The following is a 20,666-nucleotide window of genomic DNA, read 5'->3' on the forward strand; positions in this document are numbered from 1 at the left end:
ACAAGTCTCTGAATGTCCTTGAGTGGCCCAGCCAGAGCCCGGAATTTAACATCTCTGGAGAGACCTGAAAATAGCTGTGCTGCGAAGCTCCCCATCCAACCTGACAGAGCTGGAGAGGATCTGCAGAGAAAAATGGGAGAAACTCCCCAAATACAGGTGTGCCGAGATGGTAGCGTCATACCCGAGAAGACTCGAGGCTGTAATCGCTGCCAAAGGTGCTTCAATAACGTACTGATTAAAGGATCTGAATACTTATGCAAATGTGATATTTAAGTCTAAAAACCTGTTTTTTTGTCATTATGGGGTATTGTGTGTAGATTGAGGGGGGAAAAAACTATTTAATCCATTTTAGAATCAGGCTGTAACGTAACAAAATGTGGAAAAAGTCAAGGGGTCTGAATACTTTCCGAATGCACTGTATATTCATACCTAGTGTTCTTCTTGATCTCTTCCTTGGACTCACTGTCTGCCTCTCTGGTCCCCGTCCTGTCACTTCCCCCGCTGGCCTGAGGCCTCCTCACTGTCCTGCACTGGTGGGAACAAGGTTCTGGGGTTCCCCTTACCCCAATGGGGCTCCTGTTCTGCTGAGGCCCCGGGGCCACCACTACCAGGCACTTGTCACAGCGCTGGTCCCCTTCCTCCTCCCCTGGAGGTGGCTCTGAAGAGCAGCGAGAGGGGGGCGTCAGCTGGGGGGGAGAGTCCCCTTTTCCATGTAGGTCGTGTCCTGAGGAAGCTAGGCGGCAGGCAGAGGACTGGATAACAGAGCTGTGGGGCTTGCAGTGTTTGTCCAACCCCAGGTCCATTCCCAGCCCTGTGGTGTCCATGGCGAGGGTGTCATCATGGCCGACCTCACAGCTGCCGCAGCAGACACAGGAGTTGAGCAGGCAGTTTGTGGCCACCAGGGGGGTGCATGGCTCTGTCTCTGAGGAGGAGAGGGGTCGGGGCAAGAGCAGCTTGTCCACAGCCAGCTCAGTCAGGCTGGGGGAGTGGGGGTTGAAAATGACTGTGGCCGATAGCTTCATCCCTCCCATGCGGTGTGCAATGACCTCAGCAGTTTCCGCCCCCTCCAGGCCCACCTCCCAGCCGTTAGTGTAGGGCAGGGGCTCCCGGCCAGGGCTGGGTCGCTTGGTGCTGGGGCACTGTGAGGGCTGGCCGTGGGGCTGCTGGGACAGATCTGACCGGGCTTCAGTGGGCCAGCCATTCCTGGATGAGTCTGTCAGGGGGCCAGGCCTGCTGGACTGAGGAGAAGAGGGCTGAGGGGCTTTGGAAGGCGAGGTTAGACGACTGCTGGTCACAAGGTCCCCTCCTGCGTCCAGGTCCTCCATGAAGAAGACTCTGTCCTCCTCCTCGTGGTAGAGACCTGTCCTGCCCTGGCCCACCAGCACTCGGATGGGGGAGGCCTCGGTGCTGGAGCCACCGATAGAACCCCCTCTGTTGGGGCGGTGGGCTGGGGACTGGCCCTGGCTGGGAGGGGACAGCAGCGTGAACATCTCATCCCCCACGCGGTGCACCATCATGTTGAGCTGTTCAATCTCCTCCTCATCATATTGCATGGAGCAGGCCTGGTCTGCCTCCTCTGCCTCCTCACACAGACTACCCCGCTCCTCCTCTCCCCCCCTCTCCACCTCCTCCCACTCCCTGTCCTCCTCATCCTGGATGTGGGAGATGCACAGAGACAGCACCTCCCGCTGCTGCTCCCTCTCCTGCTCCTTCTCAGTCAGCTCCTGTGGGATGTCACCGGTGGGGCTGCTGGATGAGAGGGGGTCTGGGGCGATGGTGGGGGGAACCTCGGGGACTAAGGGGAACCCGTCCTGAGAGATACAGAGGCTCCGCTCCAGCGTCAACAACTCTTCTTCTGACAGGGTCTGCAGCAGGTCCCTATGGGAATAAGACAACCTTAATAAGAAAAAGGTCCAGCCTAAAATAATCACGCAATGAGGATGATATTGGCCCATGATTTTTAGACTGTTCGGCAAAGTCGAATTATGTTCACAAGATTGTAGCGATGGTTCAGAGCTATTTCCTACCTATGATTAAATACAGAGGACAATCTACATGTGCATCCTCTTAACAGTACCTGATCTTCTTCAGTAAAGTGCGGAAGGGCCGGAAGAGCTCAGACATGTCCCCTGGTTTCCTATCCAGGTTGAGTGGACCTTCACCGTACACCACCAGACCACTGAGGGAGAGACAGCGATTATACAATGTTATTAGTATCAGAGAGTTCTAGAAGATGAACAAGAGGAGACAGAGAAAACAACACTTACCACACAATGGCTAGTCTGGGGATTGTAAACATCAGAGCGGGTTCATAGTCATCGATCATATCTTGGCTGAGATAGCCCAGCTTGAGTGCCCTGAGACAAACACAAAGACGTGAGGCTGCGAAATAATATTGGACAACCACTTGACATTTTTTATAAACCCTGCATGCATGGAGTACCATGTCTGAAACTTGCTAATCCACTCGACATCTGAGTACCAACTCCGTTACAAACCTAACAATTCAAACCTAGCCTTCACACAGTCCCATGGCTTTTCCCCGTGACATGGTTCGTCTCTCTTTCTCTGTCCCCCACCCCAACTCACCTCTCCACAGTCTCACAGAAGAGCACAATCACATCCTGCTGAACATAGTATTCTTTGGGAGACTTCACAGGCACCATGGCTGATACATAGCTGACAGAGAGGGAATCATGTAAAAATACATTAAAATACATACAGCCAAATATGTTGTTGATGATGATGTCCAATAGTGTAAGATGTTGATGTCCTGTAGCTACCTGAGCTCAAACTCAGCAAAGAGGCTGTCGAAGTGGCGCAGCGTGTCCCTCATGCGGTCTGTGTAGAAGTTGAGGTCTCTGAGGGCCTGGTCTCGCGTGATGTTGCGGACCTCCTCCAGACTACTGGTCAGGTCCTTGGCTAGAGGCCTCATGGCCATGCTCTCTATCTCCCTGTTCATGATGATAGAGCCTGCAGCCAGACACTTCACACAAAGACGGCGAGAGAAGGGAATGACTTGTGTTATTTAACCCTGCTTTATCCAGGGTAGTCTCATTCAAATATTGTATATTTTTCTTCAAGACAAACTTGTCTATGCACAAGTGGCTAACACACGGAATAATGAGTTATACAATGATCCAGTTGACCATTACATTGTGAAAACCGATAGGAAACATGACTGTAAATGATGAAAGCCTATAGAGTGAAGCAGACTAACATTCATGCAGAGTATGTATTGTTAAGGTGGTGTGAGGTGATACTGGAGGGCACACACTACCTCAGCACCAAACCATAGCTGTCCAGCCAGGTTGTCATGGCGAATCTCCTCTGGGAACTTGACACAGAAGTCTCTGTTGGCTCTGTCGCCAGGGATACATTCATCCATGATCTGGTTGATAATGTTCAACACATTGTCCTGCAGACACGGGGAAAGTGACAGGGACAGAGATTGAATAAATGAGTGAATAAACGTACTGAAAAAAAAAAAAAAAACGGGTGTCGAGATAAAATGTACTGAATGAAAAGGGGCGTCAATAACAAAATCTGTTGGTGATGAACAACCGCAAACAAAACGCGGAAGTTTTGATCATAATGTTTCACTACCACTGTAAAACCTTCCACTCAACAGCCCCTCTACAGGTAGAGCATTTTACTGCAGTGTCTGGAGAACTCTGAACAGGCTGAAAAGAATTAAACAGGCCAATGCACAGAATGGTCCCATTACAGTCCTCAATCACAACGCAATAAAAAAAAAAACACTCAACTAAATCCCATAATTCCAGCGGTGCAAACAAACTGTCACGCACAGTGAGAGCTAATCAAGAGCTTGTGTGCCGCTGGCATGTACAACAGTTCGAACAATGAGCCTTTTATCTCCCCCTCTCTCTCCAGGAACAGCACTACATCTCTGCTGCTAGCCCCGAGGAGCGAGATTAAAAAGCTTAACCACCGACTTTATTGCAGTGCTGTACTACCTACGCCTTGGCCTGTTCCCAGTGCCCCCACCAGCCCAATGTTCATCCGGCCATAGTCCTGTGTGCTACACTACAGCTAGGCCTAATCATGAACACCATCAGTCTCTCATCACACCACATGACATTGAGATGATACCTACAGTAGCAGAAGATAGATGGAGAGCTTGCTCGCTCTACACTCCTACCCCCTAAGTTGATGCTTTTCCAGGAAAAGAGAAAAGAAGAACGAGCAATCTCTTCCATTGGTGCAGTCCATGCTGTGAGAGCAACTACGCCAACATAACTTGTGTAGATTGGCACCTCAGTGAGGCCCATGGCCATCAATAAGAGCTCCTAACAGAAACGTTAGGGTCGAGCGGACAACTCTACACCGTCAGACCACTTGGCTTCCATTCTGGGGGTGTCATGTATACGTGGTATTATTAAAGCATGCTAGTAACACGGTGTTCCTTGTCTCGACGAGGTAACCTACATCAAAATCATTTTCTAACCATGGGATTTAAAAGCCTACCTGACAAGTATCACATGTATTACGCGTTTAATATTTATGTGAAACAAAATGCAGTTTGTGTGTAAGCAAAACACTAGCTGAGAGAATAAGAGGCCGCGTTGCGTCCCTGAAGCACTTCTTTTCTTTCAGGGGGAGACACAGAAAGAGCCAAACCAGGATTGATGATTCTCAGTTGCTGAAAATGTCCTGCAGTCAGCTAAAAGCCTTTGGGTTTACGAAGCACAACATGACGAAAAGCTAACACACAGTACTTCCCGGCGTGGTCAATTTAAGGTGATAATGACGCCAATACAAAAACTCAGCAGAGAGAGAGATGGCGGGAGAAGGGACAATGAGAGCATGGAATGGAGAAAGAGAGCGAGGGGGTGGGTGGGGGAGGATGGAGAGACAGGGAGGAGGGAATAAGAGGGAAAGCAGTTGGGGATCAAGCAGTGACCTTATTAGGAACATCCCCCTCTTGGCTCTGGGTGCACGAGGCTCAGGCACATTGGTGGGCCTGTTAACGACCTCCTCTCTGTCTGCCCCCCCCCCCGAACATCAACCTAGCAGGCAGCAGCATGGCAGCCATCACTCACAAAGTCCAGACCCCACATATCTGGAGAAAGACCCGTTTAGAAGCCCCCCAACTCCAAATAGACACAAGTCTTCCATCTGTCATGTGACAGGTCTCAAACAGAGACAAATACGTCTGTGAGGCGAAAAAGTGTCATCTCCGGTCAAGCAGACTAATATCCTATAGTGGATCTACATAACACTGACATAAGTCATTCAAAACAACCTGACAGTCAAACCTTTACTCTGACCCCATAGTGCCTGAAAACATCAATCGAGGTGTCATGATATCTATATAGAAAAGTAGAGACTTCAAGACCCAATCTCTAATAGCTCCACTTCATTGATCTTTCCAGAGTCACTCATCCAAATCTTCATTCCTGACCTAGATAACCTGATAAAGGCTTTCAAAACAGCAACAAAACCTGATTGAATCAACTGCTTGCACTCAGAGGGACTCCTTATCGCTCCTTACCACTGTGAACCGGCTTGATTTAACGGCCTGTCCAATCAATGCTTACTGGGACAATCGCACAACCCCTACCATATCAGCCAACTAATCTCAGGCTTTTTGCAGTTCAAACTCCCCTGTTGTAGAGTTTGTCGTCATCGTTTTAAACATTTGAGGTCAAACTTCAATACCTCAATTCACTCACTTTGATTGGCATGGTGGACTTCAAGTGCTCTCTGCCAAACTGGGTTACAGCATTAACTCTCAAATAAAATGTCTGTGATGGATTTTTATGAACTTATGGAGATGGAAGTCAAAAGGAAATTAGAAACATGGTGAAAGGAAATGATAGGAGACCAGCTACAGAATTGTGGCCGTATTCCGAGGGTCCTTCCTCCCATCCAGGCTGTCCAGTTCTTTAGATTCTTACCTGACAGGACCTGAACTGGTTGACCAGCAGCGTACACCTCTGAGGGTCCTTCCTCCCATCTAGGCTGTCCAGTTCTGTGGCCACCTGGTTGAGCTCCTCATCAGCATAGTAGAACTGGGCCAGGAGCTGAGGGTCCGTCCTCTGTACAGACAGAGATGGAGAGGTTAAATAAAGCCCTTTTAATCGTAGTAGATCAGCTGAACATTGACATAAGAGGGCATTGCACATGGGGAAAGGGTTTTAAATAAGGCACTCCCATCTCCTCTATATCCCAGTTACAACAATAGGTCGTGTGGGGCCTTCGACTTTATTGAGAACAAAGACATAATACCATAAAAACAGGATTACGGAGGTGTACATGTATGAGCACCAGGATGGTGAAATGGATGGAAACAGGCTGGGTTCTAGAGGGTGGGACATTAACAGATGGTTAATATGGTCTGTTCTCTCCCCAGAAGAGCAGGGGTAATTAGAGAGCTTGGCCCTGGTAAAGGATTTGTGTCATTATCTCACACCGTGTGCTGTTCCGTAGGGAAGAGCACAGCATAGCAGATCATTCCATTGCTAAGCACATGCACAGCCACGCCACTCAAAAGGGTTGGAGAGAGAGCGAGAGAGAGCGGAGAAAAGAGGGAGCAGAAAGGGAGAGGGAGCAGGTGGGGACCTATCTCCGGGAAAGCTGGAGTAATAAAATGTTAATGGTTATGAAAACACAACAAAGGATTGATGCGGCAACATCGCCATCCTCCTGCTTAAGGGAACCTGACAACACAGACTGAGGGGAAGATTACTGTGGCTATGTTTTTAATTATATTTTCTTGAGTACCATAAGCGGTTTCCCTTAAGTCAGTCTTGATGTACTGTTCTCACATTCCCTCTCTGAATAATAAAACAAATCAGCATGAAGAAAAACAGTTATCAACCTACAGTTGTGATATAGGAAGCATATAGGCCTACTCTATAATGTCATATAGCCCTCTATCCACTGAATAAACACAGCCATGTTGAAGGTGGTATCAGGTACTGACAAAGCATGCACGCACACACACACACACACACCCAGATCATGTCATTGTTGAATATTAAGTAGGAAAATCTCTGCTATGGAAGGCAAATAAATGTTTCACACTTAGGGGTGGAAAACAATTTACTGGGCTCTAATATGTGAAATATTCCAAAACATGCATCATGTTTGCAACAAGACACTAAAGTAATACAGCAAAAAATGACGCAAAGCAAATAACACTGTGTATATTCAAATTAACAAAAAGTTATGTTAGGGGCAAATCCAATACAACCCGTTTTTTGAGTACGACCCTCCATATTTTCAAGCATAGTGTTGGCTGCATCGTGTAATGGGTATGCTTGTAATCTTTAAGAACTGGGGAGTTTTTCAGGATAACATTTTTTTACTTAGAATGGAACCATGCACAGACAAAATCCTAAAGGAATCCGTTTCAGTCTGCTTTCCACCAGACACTGGGAAATTAATTCACCTTTCAGCTGGACAATAACCTAAAACCCAAGGCCAAATTATATACTGAAGTTGCTTACCAAGATGAATGTTCCTGAGTGGCCTAGTTACAGTTTTGACTTAAATATACTTGAACATCTATGGCAAGACTTGAAAATGGCTGTCTAGCAATGATCAACAAACAACCTGACAGAGCTTGAAGAATTTAAAAAATAATATTGTGCAAATATTGTACAATCCAGGTGTGCAAATCTCTTAGACTTACCCAGAAAGATTCGCAGCTCTAATCACTGCCAAACATGATTCTAACATGTATTGACTCAGGGATGTGAATACTTATGTAAATTTGATTTTACAGTATTTACATTTTCAATAAATGTAGAAAATATTCAAAAAATAGTGCCCACACACACACACACACACATATTTCCCTAAACAGAAACCGTGGATTGATGGCAGCATTCATGCAAAACTAAAAGCGCGAACCACCGATTTTAATCAAGGCGACTGGAAACATGACCGAATACAAACAGTGAAGTTATTCCCTCCACAAGGCAATCAAACAAGCTAAGCGTCAGTATAGAGACAAAGTAGAGTCGCAATGCAACGGCTCAAACACGAGACGTATGTGACACGGTCTACAGCCAATCATGGATTACAGAAAGAAAACCCACCCAGACAAATTAAATAACTTCTTTGCTCGCTTTGAGGACAATACAGTGCCACTGACACAGCCCGCTACCAAAGCCTGTGGGCTCTCCTTCTCCGTGGCCAACGTGAGTAAAACATTTAAACCCGTTAACCCTCGCAAGGCTGCTGGCCCAGATGGCATCCATAGCCTCGTCCTCAGAGCATGCGCAGACCAGCTGGCTGGTGTGTTTACGGACATATTCAATCAATCCCTATCCCAGTCTGTTGTCCCCACATTCGTCAAGATGGCCACAATTGTTCCTGTTCCCAAGAAAGCTAAGGTAACTGAACTAAATGACTATCGGCCCGTAGCACTCACATCTGTCATCATGAAGTGCTTTGAGAGACTAGTCAAGGATCATATCACCTCCACCTTACCTGATACCCTACATCCACTCCAATTTGCTTACCGCACCAATAGGTCCACAGACAACGCAATCGCCATCACACAGCCCTATCCCATCTGGCCAAAAGGAATACCTATGGAAGAATGATGTTCATTGACTACAGCATTTACCACAGTACCCTCCAAACTCGTCATTAAGCTCGACCCCGCCCTGCGCAACTGGGTCCTGGACTTTGACGGGCCGCCCCCAGGTGGTGAAGGTAGGAAACATCTCCACCCCTCCGATCCTCAACACTGGGGCCCCACAAGGGTGCGTTCTCAGCCCTCTCCTGTACTCCGTTCACCCATGACTGCGTGGCCATGCACGCCTCCAACTCAATCATCAAGTTTGCAGACAACACTAGTGGTAGGCTTGATTACCAACAATGACGAGACGACCTACAGGGAGGTGGTGATGGCCCTCGGAGTGTGGTGTCAGGAAAATAACCTCACACTCAATGTCAACAAAACAAAGGAGATGATCGTGGACTTCAGGAAACAGCAGAGGGAGCACCCCGCCCCCATCGACGGGACAGTAGTGGGGAAGGTGGAAAGCTTTAAGGTCATCGACGTACACATCACGGACAAACTGAAACGGTCCACCCACACAGACAGCGTGGTGAAGAAGGCGCAATAGCACCTCTTCAATCTCAGGAAGCTGAAAAAAATTTGGCTTGTCACCTAAAACAACTTTTACAGATGCACAATCGAGAGCATCCTGTCGGGCTGCATCACCGCGTGGTACAGCAACTGCACCGCCCACAACCGCAAGGTTCTCCAGAGGGTAGTGCAGTCTGCAAAATGCATTGCCGGGGGCAAAATACCTGCCAGAAGGCGAGGTCAGTACAGGTGCATCAAAGCTGGGACTGAGACTGGCAAACAGCTATAGAAAACTCTCTCTCTCAGCACACATGTATTTGAGGAGTTTCTACCATTCTTCTCTGCAGATCCTCTCGAGCTCTGTCAGGTTGGATGTGGGGCATCGCTGCACAGCTATTTTCAGGCCTCTCCAGAGATGTTTGATAGAGTTCAAGTCCGGGCTCTGGCTGGGCCACTCAAGGACATTCAGAGACTTGTCCCGAAGCCACTCCTGCATTGTCTTGGCTGTGTGCTTAGGGTTGCTATCCTGTTGAAAGGTGAACCTTCACCCCAGTCGGAGGTCCTGACTCATCTCCCAGTCCCTGCCGAACATCTCATTCCAGTTGACCAGGGAAGCTCTAGCAGGGCAGACATTTAACTGACTTGTTGGAAAGGTGGCATCCTATGACGGTGCCACGTTGAAAGTCACTAAGCTCGTCAGTTAGGCCATTCTACTGCCAATGTTTGTCTATGGAGATTGCATGGCGGTGTGCTCAATTTTACACACCTGTCAGCAACGGGTGTAGCTGAAAAAGCCAAATCCACTAATTTGAAGGAGTGTCCACATACTGTATGTATGTATGTATGTATGTATGTATGTATGTATGTATGTATGTATATTCCATAACCAAATATATTGTATTTGCAGCTGATATACATAACCAAAAGTAAAAAAGACCAAAAAAAACTTAGCACGAAATAGTGCACATAGAACAGATCTACCACATCTTAGACTTACTTTCAATGAGAATGACAGATCTATAACTCACATTTCTATGTGAATTAGGTCAGGTCGCTGAAAAAGTTACATATTGCAGCTTTAAAGTCAACAGCATCATGAACTTTACCAAGTACCAGGACATTTTAGCTAAAAACCTGGTTGCCTTTGCCAGGAGGCCGTAAGTGGATCTTCTAGGAAGAAAATAACGCCATGTACAAATCAAAACTCACCCCACATTTTTTTTTACTGACCACAAAAATCTAAATTTTGCAATGGCCATGTCAGTCTCCGGACTTGAACCCCATTGAAAACCTGTGGTTTGAATTGAAGAGGGCAGTCCATAAGTGCAGACGAAAGAGATCAAGGATATGGAAAGATTTTGTATGGAGGAATGGTCTAAGATCCCTCCCAACGTGCTCTTCAATCTCCAAACATTTGAGAAAAAGGCTCAGTGTCGTTATCCTTGCAAGGGGAGGGTGCTGGAGTATTAAACAGGGGTAACAATTGTGACCCATATCTTTTTGAGATTTTGTAAAATCTCTTTCTCTGAGCAAATATTAGTATAAAATAATTTCCCAATATTTTTTCTTGGGGGGGGGAATACAATATAACTCAATATTTGTATTATTTATTTTACACAGTTTTCTTTGCTCATCTTTACCAAGGGTGCTAATAATTTTAGACCTGACTGTACATACTCCATCTCTATAAATCCATAACTTGTGAAGGATGGGAAGAGGCTGCAGTGCCCAGCTGCTAAGATTGGGAGAAAGGCAGCAAGGATTTAAAGATTTACTAAATGCAAAAAAACAGTTTGTTCTACTACTGGGAAGGATCAATGGCCTGCCTCTCAACACAATACATCTCAACCAGCCATAAGGCACTGAACTACCAGAACATCCATCATACACATTAATGGAGGGGAGAGGAATGTCTGTACTTTGAGAGAAATGGGCGTTACATTGCTGATATATAGAGAGTGTGAGTGCTCCTTAAAGAGGTTGATAGAGAGGAGAAAAGGAGGTCTGAGTGTGTGTGCGCTCGCGGTACTAAATGAAAAGCATTAGAGCAGAGAGACAAGCAGCTGAGGAAACAGAGGGCCTGTGTGGTTTCTAAGAACGACAGTAGCCCCGTCAGAGACAGTTAAAGCATAAACACACAGTCTTCACACCACAGGCCATCCCATCTTCAGCTTGGTCAGTGAGCACAGGTCACAGATCACCGGTTAATAAGTGCCTGCTGCTGTAAACACCACCACCACTGAGCCAGGAGGGTAGCTGAGACGATGGTGCATAATGGATGACAAATTCAGACTGAAACAATAGGTTGTTCGTGCTCAAACAACTGGAGTAGAATTTAAAGACAGGATTTTCCATGTAAAAGGAACCATGAGCACCAAGATGTGAAGTTCATAGGTGCATGTTAAATCTGTTGTGAAATGAAAGATACGTCTATATTTTGGAGAAATGAAAGGCATACAGTGCATATAGAAAGTATTCAGACCCTTTGACTTTTTCCACATTTCGTTACAGCCTTAATCTAAAATGGATTAAAGAAAAAATGTTCCTCAAATCAATCTACACACAATACCCCATAACGACAAAGCGACCATATTTTCCTATATACACCGGTATTGACGGACGGACCGGTTTGGGTTTTTACAAGGTAAAGTATAACAGTATTTCAATGTTTGGTTTGTTAAATGTGTTAGGCCACGTGTAATGTCAGTTTTATAGTTTACTCCGTTAGCTACTTGAGTCATCTCTCTCCCTCTACACAGACCCAGCCCTGTCCCTTCCCTCAAGGAGAACAGCCACTTGCAGTCTGCATGGTCAATTCTGTAGATAACAAGATGTTGGTGACAACAATGCTGCTTTCCACCTTTTCTTTAAGGGGTAGATCAGCTTTAATATTGCAGATAGATTGTAGCTTCCATCAATGTAATTCTCTGCGTCATTTCCCATCCACCATATATTTTTTGGTGTCCACACACTTTTTAAAATATATTTTCCTTTATTATTTCCCATCTATTTCAGATGTCCATCCAGTTTCTATTTGCCATATATTTTTTCAATTTTGCTTGTTAATATAAATCCACATGCGTTCAATACACTATTAGTTCGTGCATCTTACTGTCTGCAAACAGCTAGTTTGTCTTTTCTTTGCAATTTCTATCTAAAATAAAGTATTAACTAGCTAGCTAAATGTACTTAGTTGGGAAGTCAAACTGAATGGCATGCTGCAGTCACTTTGGAGAGCTCTTTCTAGAGCACCTGGTTAAATTGTGCATATGGGCATTTTTTAAATCTCAAAATGGTTAAAACTGCCTAAATTCGATGTCATCATAAAAATCTATCAGTTGAAGCTAGAGATTTGTTTTTTGCATTGGATCCGTCTCAATCCACCGCATCCGCCTATGTTGCACTTCTGCATCTGCGGTGAAAGGTGAGAGCTAGAACGGTGTTTATCAGACCATAATACATCCCAAAAATCATTCTCACAAAAATTGCCTGTAGCGTCTGAACGGTTAGGCCTAAAACCTAAAACTACTTCCCTCTATGGAAAGATGACTCATGATCACAATGGTGTTGTCCGTTTTGCTCTACGACCCCCACAAGCGTCTGAAGTCGGTACAGCTGATCTGCCAATTTCTTTCTGTAGCGTCTGAACAGTTTGGGCTACACACTACTATGACCCCTTTGTGGAAAGGTGAGATTCTCACAAACATATCAGCTGTTTAGCTCTAGGACGCCCACAAACCTCACTCGTCTGAAAGTCCCCCGGTACCAGCCAAAAACATTTTATGGAAGTACAGTATATGTATAATAATATGCTCAAAACAATAAAGGGAACACTTAACACAATGTATCTCCAAGTCAATCACGCTTCTGTGAAATCAAACTGTCCACTTAGGAAGCAACACTGATTGACAATACATTTCACATGCTGTTGTGCAAATGGAATAGACAACAGTGGAAATTATAGGCAATTAGCAAGACACCCCCAATAAAGGAGTGGTTCTGCAGGTGGTGACCACAGAGCACTTCAGTTCCTATGCTTCCTGGCTGATGTTTTGGTCACTTTTGAATGCTGGCGGTGCTTTCACTCTAGTGGTAGCATGAGACGGAGTGGCACATCAATGCGAGCTGTGGCAAGAAGGTTTGCTGTGTCTGTCAGCGTAGTGTCCAGAGCATGGAGGCGCTACCAGGAGACAGGCCAGTACATCAGGAGACGTGGAGGAGGCCGTAGGAGGGCAACAACCCAGCAGCAGGACCGCTACCTCCGCCTTTGTGCAAGGAGGAGCAGGAGGAGCACTGCCAGAGCCCTGCAAAATGACCTCCAGCAGGCCACAAATGTGCATGCGTCTGCTCAAACGGTCAGAAACAGACTCCATGAGGGTGGTGAGGGCCCGACGTCCACAGGTGGGGGTTGTGCTTACAGCCCAACACCATGCAGGACGTTTGGCATTTGCCAGAGAACACCAAGATTGGCAAATTCGCCACTGGCGCCCTGTGCTCTTCACAGATGAAAGCAGGTTCACACTGAGCACGTGACAGAGTCTGGAGACGCCGTGGAGAACGTTCTGCTGCCTGCAACATCCTCCAGCATGACCGGTTTGGCGGTGGGTCAGTCATGGTGTGGGGTGGCATTTCTTTGGGGGGCCGCACAGCCCTCCATGTGCTCGCCAGAGGTAGCCTGACTGCCATTAGGTACCAACATGAGATCCTCAGACCCCTTGCGAGACCATATGCTGGTGCGGTTGGCCCTGGGTTCCTCCTAATGCAAGACAATGCTAGACCTCATGTGGCTGGAGTGTGTCAGCAGTTCCTGCAAGAGGAAGGCATTGATGCTATGGACTGGCCCGCCCGTTCCCCAGACCGGAATCCAATTGAGCACATCTGGGACATCATGTCTCGCTCCATCCACCAACGCCACGTTGCACCACAGACTGTCCAGGAGTTGGCGGATGCTTTAGTCCAGGTCTGGGAGGAGATCCCTCAGGAGACCATCCGCCACCTCATCAGGAGCATGCCCAGGCGTTGTAGGGAGGTCATACAGGCACGTGGAGGCCACACACACTACTGAGCCTCATTTTGACTTGTTTTAAGGACATTACATCAAAGTTGGATCAGCCTGTAGTGTGGTTTTCCACTTTAAATTTTGAGTGTGACTCCAAATCCAGACCTCCATGGGTTGATAAATTGGATTTCCATTGATTATTTTTGTGTGATTTTGTTGTCAGCACATTCAACTATGTAAAGAAAAAAGTATTTAATAAGATTATTTCATTCATTCAGATCTAGGATGTGTTATTTTAGTGTTCCCTTAATTTTTTTGAGCAGTGTATAGAAGACTGTTTAGTGCCAAAAATAAAAGGGTTAAGAATCTCTCAGATATAGGATAGACACTTCAGAACAAACTTCCCTTAGATTTCTTTTGAAGGGACTGTTGTTCCATGTAGTGAATCTGTTATTCAAAGCGTTTGTATGTTAGATTGGCATAGGCTAGTGATTTTGCTGTTCATTACTCATCTTGTAGGCTGAGGAAAAGTAAATGTGGCAGTTATTCTAACATCTTCAAAGTGCTCATCCTCGAGTTGCATTTTCTGTTAAGATGAATAACAATCATCTAAATGTGATTTCTGTCAGTCATTCTGAGCACCACGGGTGGACGCCCTAATCAGGTTACGCACCCAACTCATGTGTCTGCTAAATTTATCAGCATTTTCCTAACGGAAACCCTGTTATGCCTAGACAATATCTTGATTTACCCAGTTTATCAATAGAGATTTACCACTCAAATAAATAACATTGTTATGTAGTTAGATTAGTAAAAATAAAGTCAAATTGATTGCATCATCGATTCATTAAATGCATACATGGCTACAATTGGGCATCAATTATAGAGTAGTAACTGAGTTTGTCTGGATAAAGACCCATTCTGTAACTTTTGCTATTATGCCTTATTTTCTTTCCGTGGTATCATTTTGGTATCGAGTATTGTGATACTAAACCTGGTATCGAAGTAAAAATGATGGTATCCAAGTAAAAATGATGGTATCCTAACACTACAATAGAGAACACTAGAGTTTAGGGCTGGGCAGTGTACCGTATTTTATGATATACCGGTATTGATGCAGGGACCGGTTTGGGTTGTTACTTTCTATACTGGTATTTGAATGTTTAGGTTGTTAAATGTGATACGCCATGTGTAATGTCAATTTTTCTAGTTTACTTCTCTACTTGAGTCATCTCTCTTCGGTCTTTCTCTCTGTGCTACTTTCCACATAGCCACGCCCGTCACTCAAGGAGCGCATTTGTTGTTCATCAACGAGACGCTTACGTTCAGTCTGCCTGGTCAATGCAGCACATGCAACAATGTTGATGACGATGCTGTTTTCACTTTGCTTCTTAAAATAAATCCACTTGTGTTCTATAATTAAACTATTAGTTTGTGTTTCTTACATCAGCAAACAGCTAGTTTGTCTTTTCTTAGCAAGTTGCCCTAAATCTTGTGAGACGCTAATTGTTAGCCGCTAATGCTAATAGCTAGCTAGTAAAATGTACTGAGTAAGAGCAAACGTTGCTAGCTAATACAGCCTGATAATACCAGTGATGGTGTAGACCTATATTAGCATGTTGTATGTGCAACAGTATCTAAATCAAAGAGGAATATGCAAAGCAAGAATATGTTAGCTACATGAAGTAGCTAAGAGAAAACATGCAATGTAACCAAAACTTATAAGGTCCTCTAGGAAACACTTATCAGCACTTTAGTTCCTACCCTGTCACAATAACTCCTCCCTGGCATTTTAATTCGTTGCCATCTCAAACAAAACTGTATTCAAAGTGCCCACTATTATATTCTAACTATAGAATTAGAACAGTCATTATATTTCCATGATTCCAACAGTTTTGCTCTAATTCGCAAGTCAAATCACAATTGCAACATTTGGTTAAACATAAATCCTAGATTTGCTCATATTGTGCAGCCTTACATGGCAGTATGAAAATGCTCTCAATTGAGCAGTGGTGTAAAGTACTTAAGTAAAAATACTTTCAAGTACAACTAACGTAGGTTTTATTTGGTATCTGTACTTTACTATTTTTGACAACTTTTACTTTATTATATTCCTAAAGATAATACTGTATGTTTTACTTCATACATTTTCTCTGACACCTAAAAGTACTCATTACATTTTGAAACCTTAGCAGGACAAGAAAATGGTCCAATTCACGCTCTTGTCAAGAGAACATCCCTGGTCATCTACTGCCTCTGATCTGGAGGACTCAAACACAAATGCTTTGTTTGTAAATAATGTCTGAGTTTTGGAGTGTGCCCCTGGCTAGCCGTAAAAAAAAAAAAAAAAAAATTTAAATGGTGCCATCTGGTTTGTTTAATATAAGGAATTTGAAATTATTTATACTTTCTTTTGATACTGAAGTATATTTTAAACAAAATACTTTTACTCAAGTAGAATTTTACTGATTGACTTGTACTTGAGTCATTTTCTATTAAAAAGGTATCTTTACTTTTACTCAAGTATGACAATTGGGTACTTTTTCCACCACTGCAATTGAGTGCAGGAAAAGCAGAAATGATAAAAGTGCTGACATTTGTTTTGGTTATAGTTGAATTGAACAGTATAAAACAAACAAAATAAAGAAAGACTCATTGAAATCCCTTAGAATGTATGTGTTGCCACCCTCAGATCACTCACTACTCAAAGCAAATCTATTATTCAAAACTAAAAATACCGTCAAATACCATGATATCATATTTTAAAATACTGTGATATAATATTTTGTCCATATCGCCCAGCCCTACTAGAGTTGAGCACACTATAATGTACTGTATTGTACTCCTCTTCTGCGCTGTACTCTACTGTGCTGTTCTTTGATGTCCAAACTTTTTAAAAACAGACGTTTATGATTGGCTAAGATGTGGTCCATTCCAGATCAACCAAATCTTGTTTAAAGTAAATACCCAAATATGCAAAGCAGGGCATTGCATATTTTATTTTACTTTGAGCACCTATTTACCTGAGAATGACATTCATATCCATAATTATGCATTTCGGTGTAGTACAGATCAGGGACCCATGATGTAATTCCGTTACCAGGTGTAAGTCCACTTCACTTACTGTAAGTTCAATAACCGAAAGAGATTTTTTCAAAGTCAAGGTGTCATGTCATAGCTCAGACCCCCATTGTTTCTGCAGACATCTTTGAATCTTAATTCGGAACAGATATTTAAACGTTTTTGGAAAACATGAAGGAGATAAACGGGAGATTTTGCATCTGCACAGTTCTTCCAGTAAAAGCATTTTTTTGTAAAATGTTCAGTGTAAATGGATAAAAGTCGTCCGTGTGCAGAGTAGTATGGTTTGTTAAACTTTGAAATCAATGGTTTTTGTTTGGCATACATTTTAAAGTTAAACATTTTAGTCTCAGCACAATTCTGTTACTGTGGAATTGCACATCTAGCAGTCTTCTGTCATGTTCTGTTGTCATACAAACAACAATGGCATGACAACAAATGTCAGTGCAGTTCGCTGAAGCACTAAACAGACCTAGCTACTGAGCTACCTTCCTTTGCATGTTAGTCAAATGATTGTCTGAAGGATGACATGTAGGGACATACAAGCAGCTAGATAGGAACCTGTACCAGGCCAGGGGCTGGCGTTTAGGGGCACAACCTAGCTCATAGAGAGAGGAATGGCATTCCTCTGGGAGTTTCTGGAGGACACAAGCGAGGCCCACCAGACTCAGAGGAAGACAAGAAGCTATTGAGATAGCAGTGGCCCTATGGCCTACTCTTGCGGCATGCCACATTCAAGAGGGAACATTCCAACAACGTTGCATCATGGGCCGAAGTTGAGAGTGGGCGATATGCTGGCCCATCTTTCATATGAGGGTAGAATCTGGAACGGTCATTCTCATCAAACTTCCCTGATCAGTCATATTGAAACACTCCCTTCCCATATTTTGATATTTGGTATGATACTTAGGCTTTCAGTAAAAATACGATTGGGTCGACAATAGCTTCTCCCATTTCCTCCTGCCTACCCCAACCAACAGCTCCGCACACCACGCAGCTACTTGCCCAAGCCTCCCCAGCTTCTCCTTCACCCAAATCCAGAAAGAAGATGTTCTGAAAGAGCTGCAAAACTTGGACCCGTACAAATCAGCTGGGCTAGACAATCTGGACCCTCTTTCTAAAATTATCCGCTGCCATTGTTGCAACCCCTATTACCAGTCTGCTGAACCTCTTTCGTATCATCCGAAATTCCTAAAGATTGGAAAGCGGCCGCGGTCATCCCCCTCTTCAAAGGGGGTGACACTCTAGACCAATACTGTTACAGACCTATATCCATCCTGCCCTGCCTTCCTAAAGTCTAAAGCCAAGTTAATAAACAGATCACTGACCATTTCGAATCCCACCGTACCTTCTCCGCTGTGCAATCCAGTTTCCGAGCTGGTCACGGGTGCACCTCAGCCACGCTCAAGGTAATGAACAATATAACCGCCATCGATAAAAGACAGTACTGTGCAGCCGTCTTCATAGACCTGGCAAAGGCTTTCGACTCTGTCAATTACCGTATTCTTAACGGCAGACTCAAAAGCCTTGGTTTCTCAAATGACTGCCTCGCCTGGTTCACCAACTACTTCTCAAACAGTTCAGTGTGTCAAATCGGAGGGCCTGTTGTCCAGACCTTTGGCAGTTTCTATGGGGGTGCCACAGGGTTCAATTCTCAGGCTGACTCTTTTCTCTGTATATATCAACGATCTCGCTCTTGCTGCGGGTGATTCCCTGATCCACCTCTACGCAGACGATACCATTCTGTATACATCTGGCCCTTCTTTGGACACGGTGTTAACAAACCTCCAAACGAGCTTCAATGCCATACAACACTCCTTCCGTGGCCTCCAACTGCTCTTAAATGCTAGTAAAACTAAATGCATACTTTTCAACCGTTCGCTGCCCGCACCCGCCAGCCCGACTAGCATCACTACTCTGGACCGTTCTGACTTAGAATATGTGGACAACTACAAATACCTAGGTGTCTGGCTAGACTGTAAACTCTCCTTCCAGACTAAGATGAAACATCTCCAATCCAAAATTAACAACATTCGCACACACACACGAAGTCGGAAGTTTACATACACTTAGGTTGGAGTCATTAAAACATGTTTTTCAACCACTCCAGAAATGTTCCAACAATTGTTTACAGACATACTATTTCACTGTATGTCACACTAAGTTGACTGTGCCTTTAAACAGCTTGGAAAACTCCATGGCTTTAGAAGCTTCTGATAGGCTAATTTACATCATTTGAGCCAATTGGAGGTGTAACTGTGGATGTATTTCAAGGCCGACCTTCAAACTCAGTGCCTCTTTGCTTGACATCATGGGAAAATCAAAAGAAAATCAGCCAAGACCTCCACAAGTTTGGTTCATCCTTGGGAGCAATTTCCAAATGCCTGAAGGTACCACGCTCATCTGTACAAACAATAGTACGCAAGTATAAACACCATGGGACCACGCAGCCGTCATACCACTCAGGAAGGAGACGCGTTCTGTCTCCTAGAGATGAACGTACTTTGGTGCGAAAAGTGCAAATCAATTCCAGAACAACAGCAAAAGGACCTTGTGAAGATGCTGGAGGAAACAGGTACAAAAGTATCTATATCTATATCCACAGTATAACGAGTCCTATATCGACATCACCTGAAAGGCCTCTCAGCAAGGAAGAAGCCACTGCTCCAAAAACGCCATAAAAACGCCAGACTACGGTTTGCAACTGCACATGGGTACATAGATCGTACTTTGGAGAAGTGTCCTCTGGTCTGATTTAACAAAAATAGAACTGTCAATGACTCCAAGCATACTTCCAAAATTGTGGCAAAATGGCTTTAGGACAACAAAGTCAAGGTATTGGAGTGGCCATCACAAAGCCCTGACCTCAATCCCATAGAACATTTGTGGGCAGAACTGAAAGTGTGTGTGTGCAAGCAAGAAGGCCTACAAACCTGACTCAGTTACACCAGCTGTCAGGAGGAATGGGCCAAAATTCACCCAACTTATTGTGGGAAGCTTGTGGAAGGCTACCCAAAACGTTTGACCCAAGTGAAACTATTTAAAGGCAATGCTCCCAAATACTAATTGGTGTGTAGAGGTCGACCGATTGATCGGAATGGCCGATTAATTAGGGCCGATTTCAACTTTTCATAACAAATCGGTAATCTGTATTTTTGCCGTCGATTTGCCGATTAAAAAAAAAAAAATGTTTTACACCTTTATTTAACTAGGCAAGTAAGATTAAGAACACATTCTTATTTTCAATGACAGCCTAGGAATGGGGGTTAACTGCCTTGTTCAGGGGGGATTCGGGGATTCGTTTTTGCAACCTTCCGGTTACTAGTCCAATGCTCTAACCACCTGCCTTACATTGCACTCCACGAGGAGCCTGCATGGCAGGCTGACTACCTGTTACGCGAGGGCAGCAAGAAGCCAAGGTAAGTTGCTAGCTAGGATTAAACTCATCTTTTAAAAAACTATCAATCTTAACATAATCACTAGTTAACTACACGTTTGATGACATTACTAGTTTAT

At 44.5% G+C, this 20,666-nt stretch overlaps 1 protein-coding gene across 2 annotated transcripts in view; it reads right to left on the reverse strand.

The window, feature by feature from the left end:
- Window positions 1–20,666, reverse strand: part of zfyve28 (zinc finger, FYVE domain containing 28) — a 60,735-nt gene that overhangs the window by 18,449 nt on the left and 21,620 nt on the right. For both annotated transcript variants that reach the window (XM_029730084.1, XM_029730085.1), the window contains exons 2-8: window positions 5,922–6,062; window positions 3,281–3,418; window positions 2,784–2,986; window positions 2,590–2,679; window positions 2,268–2,357; window positions 2,078–2,179; window positions 430–1,878 (exon numbers count right to left, since the gene is read on the reverse strand). In XM_029730084.1, coding sequence (XP_029585944.1) covers window positions 430–1,878; window positions 2,078–2,179; window positions 2,268–2,357; window positions 2,590–2,679; window positions 2,784–2,986; window positions 3,281–3,418; window positions 5,922–6,062 — 2,213 coding nt within the window. The remainder of the gene's footprint in view (window positions 1–429; window positions 1,879–2,077; window positions 2,180–2,267; window positions 2,358–2,589; window positions 2,680–2,783; window positions 2,987–3,280; window positions 3,419–5,921; window positions 6,063–20,666) is intronic.

This window comes from Salmo trutta, chromosome 33, assembly GCF_901001165.1.
Source record: "Salmo trutta chromosome 33, fSalTru1.1, whole genome shotgun sequence".
Classification (NCBI taxonomy): Eukaryota; Metazoa; Chordata; class Actinopteri; order Salmoniformes; family Salmonidae; genus Salmo; species Salmo trutta.